The following is a 6,584-nucleotide window of genomic DNA, read 5'->3' as shown; positions in this document are numbered from 1 at the left end:
GAGAAGGGCCTATGTAAACTGCTTTCTGCTTTCTTAAATGTAAATTCTAGACAAAACTCCATGCAATATCCTATTTCTCAGTGCACTATCTCACTTCTTTTACAGCCCCAGCCATTATGTGTCATCCACTGACATTGCAAGGACCATGGTATCTGTTTTCCGTGAAAATAATACAAGTATAATCAGGAAAATGCTTATTCCTGTTTATAACAAATTGCTCTAGCTTTCCTTATGGACAGAAATATCTTTTATATAAGTTTCTAGTTACGAGCTCATCTTATTTATGCTAATTTAAATCCATGGACATCCAGAAAAAGGGAAATGGGATCTCAAAAAAATGCTATATAATGTGTGATTATTTACCATGTGGCCAACCTTCTTTCTTTGGGAAGGAGTTGGCTCACAGTAACTAACAGCCCGTAAACTTTGAGCAGTTTTGTTCTAAATCTACTGGACTCTTCAGACCGTGCTTGGTACATTATTACTGCTTAGACATGACATGAGTTTACACTATTGAAATCTTTGTTTTATGACAAGCAGGAGTAAGACCAGATGACCTGTATCTGCTCATTTGGTCTCCTCTGTGAACTGAACTGCCTTTTTCTATCTATTTTTCTTAGAGGACTAAGCTTTACAAATAGATCCTTCAAATTCTCAGAATAAAAAGATAAAATTGCAGAGTCTATACTCTAGTTACCAACTCCCAGAAAATTTATTTGAAATACTTAACAGAAAAAACGGAGTGAAATATATTGTAATCAATTGGAGCATCTCTAAAAAGGAACTGAAAAGTATACTATTCAAGCACTGCAAAATCAGTTTTAACACTTCTAGGGTACAAGAATTTCATAAAATTCATAAAAGAAACAACCTGTAGCTTGTGGTATAGCTACTCTGGTTAAATACTGACTTGACTGTATTGCTTTCTAAAATTAAATATATAATGCATCGCATTTTTATGGCAGATTTTATTTAAAAATAGACATGAAAAATAAACCTTGAAGCTTTAAGACACCTCTGTGATGGATTAAACTTGTAGGTATACAAGCTTCAGTCTTACAGGCAAACTGAAGCATCGGCAGTGTTTGGGAGCAGATCGTGGGAAATCCATGAGCTGGTGGGGCAGAGGCTGTGCTTTGCACAGCTGTGTAAAGACTTGCCATAATAGCTGTCTGTAGCAGCAACCTCTGTGCTGGAGGAAACATGAGGAGCGCCTGTTCTCCCTCCCCTAGGAAGCATAACTCTCAGCAGAGCGAGGGAAGGGAGAAGTGAGTGCTGTGGCCTTGCATTCTCTGCCGGCCTGGAGAAAAACTACACCAAGGGGTGCTCTTACGGATGGTGCAAAATATACCAGTGAGGAAGCCCCCCAGGAGCCTGTCCCTGCCTTTGCTGCGAGTTCCACAGTGCTGCTTCCGTCGTGCCCCGTAGGGTGCAGCAGTGGGAGGCCACCCCACGGACACGTCCCCGGGGATTCTGCAAGCAGAGGCGCAGCTGACCTCAGCTGTCGATGCCGGCATTTCAACCCCAAAGTTTGCAATAGCATTTTTTAAACAATTTTGTATAAAAAACAGTAGATGGATGCATTTTCTATTGTTCTTTAGGTTTTGGGTTGGGGTTTTTTTAATATTAAAAAAACTCTCCTTAAATACGACATCAGCAGCAGGGGACCAGGCCGGGGGGCCATGCATGGCAGCGACGGCTGGGCCACGGGTGACCCTGTGACTCCACACGTCCCAGCCGTGCCGTTATAAGTCACCGCGTCCGTCTTCCCCCTCGTCTCTAACACAGGGCTGCGGCTGAAGGCGAGAGAGCCGCCGCGGCGGGGGACAGTACCACCGAGGAGGCCATTTTGCAGCCGTTGTGGGAAAGAGAGGGAGAGAGAAAGGGCGGCGGGCGCGGCCGGGCGGGACCCGGCCCCCCGCGGCAGGTAAGCACGGCAGCACCTGGCGGGGCGGGCGAGTTGCCCGCCGGGGCCACGTGCCAGCCCCCGGGTGGTAGCCGGTCCCCCGGGGGGCGATGAGGCTCGGTGGTGCCCGGTGCGGCCACCCGGCAGGGCCCGCTGCCCGTCGGGGAACCGCGGCCCCTCGCCCCGCGGCGGGCCGGGGCGCGGCCGGCAGGGGGCGCTGTCCCGCCAGGACCCCGCGCGGGGCGGAGGTGCCGCAAAGGGTTAACGAGCGGGCGGCGGAGCCTGGCTGCCTCTGCCGCGGGACCGGGGGGAAAATTAAAGGCGAGGAGGGGATTAAAAAATAAACCCAGCCAGGCAGCCGGGGCCGCGAAGCCCTCCCGCCTTTCCTTCCCCCCGCGCGGACGGGGGGACAGCGCGGGACGACAATGCAGCAGGCGGAGAAAGCAGGAGGGGCAGCGCACGGCAACATGGAGGGAGGCGCGGAGCGGGCCAGCCCCTGATGCGGCTCTTTCTCCTCCTCCTCCTCCGGGCAGCGGCTCCGGCGGCGATTCCCTCCCTGGCGGCGGCTGGCGGCAGCGGGTGGAAATGAGCAGGTCGGCGGCGCTTCTCCTCTGCCTGCTGGGCTGCAACGTGTGGAAGGCGGTGACCAAGACCTTAGGGGCGCCCGAGGCGGCTCAAGGTCGGTGCGGGAAGGGCGGCGGGACCGGCCCGCTTTGTGCGGCGGGGGGCTGCATTGTGTGGCCGGCGGCAAACCTGGGGGGAGGCCGTGCTGGGGGGGGGTGCGATGCCGGAGCTCTCCCGGCTCCCGCCGGCTGCGGGGCGCAGCGGGGGCGCCGCCCGCTGCAGAGCCCCTGCCGCAGGCCCGGGGCGGCGAAGGCAGCTCGGCGGGGGGTGCGAGCCCGGGGCTGGAGAGCTTTTGTTAACGGAAGGGGCAAGGGCTGCCGCTGGCCTCATTGTGCTGCCCCCTCCCTCCCTCAGCGCCGCCGGAGCTGTTGCATTGCGTCCTTCTCCCCCGGTTGTGTCCCCCCCGCGCCGTGCCCGACGCGGCGGTGAGAGGCGGACTGAGGGGCACTGGCGGCCGCAGGCCCTGTTCCCCGGCCGTGCGGGGCCGCCGGTCTGCGGGTTCGCCCCCCGGGCTGGCGGCGCGGCTCAGCCCGCCGCCCCGGGACGTTTCTGGGCCTCGGCCGGGCCTTTTGTTCGGCGCGCTGGTCTGCCCGCCGGCCGGGCGGGGGTCTGTCACGGCGCCGGGCGGCCGCTGCGCCCTTCGGCAGCCGGGGTGAGGCTCTTCCCCGGACGGGCAGGCCCGTCCTCCGCCCTCGCTCGACCCAGAGCAGAAGCCGCCGTGGGGCAGTACCCGAGCCCCTCGGGAGGCCGCGGCGGCTCCCCGGCACCGGGGGCAGCTCCTGGACCGGGCCGGGGGCTGCTTTGCCTCGCTCCTCGCAGGTGCCGTGGCGAGGCGTCCCCGCCGTGGCAAGCTGCACCTGCCCTCACCCCGCGTGGAAACGCGGCGGGGGGAGACGCTTCCCCGTGCCCCGCTTGCCGCCTCGGCCTTGCGTTTGGCGGCAGGAGGGCAGCCCAACCGCCGGGCTCCTCCCGCCGAGCTCCTCCGGCAGGGACCCCGCGGCAGCATCACGCCTGCCAGGGCCACAGCCGCGCTAGGAAGCGGAAAACTTGTCTATCTAAGGGTACGAGACGTGCTAGGAGGAAATGCGTCCTCCCCTGTGGTCAACATTAGCCTCGTGGCGTGTGTTGTCAAGTGGCTAAATGTGACATCTGCGACGGGGGACCGTACACCGGCTTAGTCTTCGTGGCAGTGGGTTGGCAGCGTCCTTCCTGCTGCGGTGGGGTGGAAGTACACCACGCATATGTCCCCTTTCCTCTAAGCTTTCCTGTCTTGCATGTCGGTAAGAATCAGCAAGCGATGCTTGCCACAAGGAGAATGTTAAAAGTAACCTTTCTGGACTCTTGTGGTTGTAGTTGCAGTATACTAAGTAAGATCTAGGTGGGCTTGTGCTCTCATACAGAGCATTCAAAACGTATCTTGCAGCAAAACCTACCACGCTAGGCAATCTGATGTCAAATGTGATGTCATATTCTGTCTTTAAGGACAAAATAATAGCAGTTCTGGAATAAGAAATACTAAACTATATGTCAAGGGCTGGTAATCTCGGGACTATACTGAGTTTATTGATAAGCGTGCCAGAAAAACAGAACTGTGTTTACCCCTTGAAGCTAGCACTTCAGATACCAAGGTAATATCAAAATCGACTGTAACTTCTGTGTCATATGGAAAATCTTTTGTATATGTGATCAAAATGGTGAGGTATTGGCAAAATTGGTCCCCTTCAACTGCCCTGTCGATCTCACCTTCTATTGTCAAGCTCAGTTCATGGTATCTGGAAAGACTTGTCTCTATAGCTGCTACGTCCACATCAAGCCTAACAGCTGATTATTTAAGTAATAGCGGCTATGTCAGTGAGTAGAGAACATTTCTATCTAAATTAGAATGGTTTAATTTTATCTTCTGGGTAAGAACATCTGAGTTTTCATAGATAGCATCATTTTTCAAAGTCTAATTACGAGCCCGGTCTTTAATTTTTGGACATGTACATGGGTAAGTGGATATGTAGAGCTGATCTCATATTGAAGGGTATTCTGCTGACTAGTTACCATCTACTTACCATGAGCCTTTTTTTTTAAAGTTTATGTGATGCTAGATTATAACCTTGAAAAAATTACCAATCATCAGGTGTGAACATCTTCTGGGGAAAAGAGTTTTAGTACCAGGCACATTCGTTGTTTATATACTGAGCACAGTAAGTAATAAATGGTTATAAAACCTAAACCAACTGTTTTTCCCTCCTGCCCTTTTAGCACTGTGGTGATAGTTGTAGCTACAGGTGAAGAGCCATTGCCGAAGTTCAGGGATGTTTGCAGATGACTGACTTCCCCCTTGTGCCTGGGAGACAGGTGAAAAACCAAAGGATGGGAATAAAGGTGGAGGTGAAAAAGCCAGAGGATGTGATCAGGGAGTAATTACTTCAGCTGCAATATTGATTATTGGACAGGTTACAAGAGACTAGGGTGGAGAGGCCTCCTTGTGGTAGGACAGATTAGATGAGACTCGGTTAAGAACTTTCATGCCTGTGTTAACAGACCAAATAAATAGGTCTTGGATTTGGAGCTACTTGAGGGTGGGATTTGTAGTTGGTATTCTGGTTAAGGAAGGGATAAGGAGTGATGCTTTGCATTAAGGATTTCTGTCTTTCGCTGCTCACAGCCATATGTTTAGACGGTCCCAGTTTCAAATTCTGCTTGGCCACACTGCTTACATAATTTGTGAATATGAAAAGTACTGGTAATTAAGTGCTACATTTAGCACCCTATTTAGAAAATTGGATGACTTTGGTACACTGTTACCTTACTTGATTCATTATGCAGATATGTTGTGGCCTCTGAAGGTCACAAAGTTACCCTGCAAGTTTCAGTAACTGGGAGAGTTTCCTCAATTTTTTTTTTTTTTAATATGGTAAAATACACACAGATGAGCAGTTCATTTTTGTCAGTGTTGATGCTTAGAGCCCCAGCAGTGAGGTTGTTAGAAGTCCATGAAGGTACATTTAAAGACTGGTAAGGCTTTGCCTCTTTAACTTCTCTCAAATACTTACAACCTGACAAGTGTTTCAAATGAGGACTAAACTAATGGGGTTTGGGGTTTTGGTTTTGTTTTTAATTGTTCTGTCAGGTATTCCACAACTTAAATTGGTTTGAATGCTGAAATTAATGTGTAGAAATTTTAATAAAAAAGAAAAACTCCAAGACTTAAGCTGCATTTCTGTTGGGAATTGGCAATTTGTCTGAGGAGTACATACAAAATGTGCAGTGAGTTCTTTTCACATGAACAGATGCCTTTTAAGCTTTAGAGAGCCTTGGCAAAGCGAGAGTTTGAGTTATATGAAGGGGTGACACTAACCCAGGGAAAATGTAAGCAAAATCAGTGTAATCGGAGAAAGGGTTAAATTTCTCTGTGATCTCTAAACTTTGCTTAATGATAGAAGATTATGACGCTAGGGAGGCTAGAAGATTCATAGATGCTAGGGAGGCTCTTTTAAGAGAAAGCCTAGAATGTTATGCTGTATTGCGGAAGTCCAGTATGGCTATTGTCTACTGCAGTGGGTATTGGTTTTGATTCATGTCTTCATTCATCTTCATATGTCATTAGTTGTTCAGAACTAAGAAGTTATGAATAATAAAATAGCATATTTGAGCAATAAATAGCACCCAGCACAAGGACTAATCTACTGGTAGATGAATATGCTGAGGATATCCCACCTTCATAATCCCAGGATGAGGTCAGGAAGACTTCTTTTTTTTCCTTCCCCTGGTGTGATAGTGAATAAAACTTCAGCTGTTGCTGCTTGGTCAGAATCTGCAGTATGTTTTCCCTCTGTGTGCCTGAAGGATGGGGGACTGATGCTCGAGTGCTGCTGTTTGGTTTTGCCTGCCTGCAAACAGCCATTACATTACCTCACATTTTGAAAGCTAATTTCACAACCGTTTCAGCTGGACATTTTGTAAAAGCTTCTTTTCTGGATAGCACAGTAACAGCTGTGAGGAGAGCCTCAAGTTCTTGGCTTTTTTGTTGTTTTTTTTTTTTAAGCGAGTTATCTCAAGCTTG

The 6,584-nt window shown here is 50.5% G+C and overlaps 1 protein-coding gene across 1 annotated transcript in view; it reads left to right on the top strand.

The window, feature by feature from the left end:
* Nucleotides 1-2,491: 2,491 nt before the first annotated feature.
* Nucleotides 2,492-6,584, top strand: part of FAM171A1 (family with sequence similarity 171 member A1) — a gene marked incomplete at its 5' end in the record, with an annotated part of 92,031 nt that continues 87,938 nt past the window's right edge. The window contains one exon of the mRNA XM_082015227.1: nucleotides 2,492-2,585. Coding sequence (XP_081871353.1) covers nucleotides 2,492-2,585 — 94 coding nt within the window. The remainder of the gene's footprint in view (nucleotides 2,586-6,584) is intronic.

The sequence above is a fragment of the Phaethon aethereus genome (assembly GCF_964289735.1).
Source record: "Phaethon aethereus genome assembly, chromosome: 2".
Classification (NCBI taxonomy): domain Eukaryota; kingdom Metazoa; phylum Chordata; class Aves; order Phaethontiformes; family Phaethontidae; genus Phaethon; species Phaethon aethereus.
This window is presented reverse-complemented; position numbering and strand designations above follow the sequence as displayed.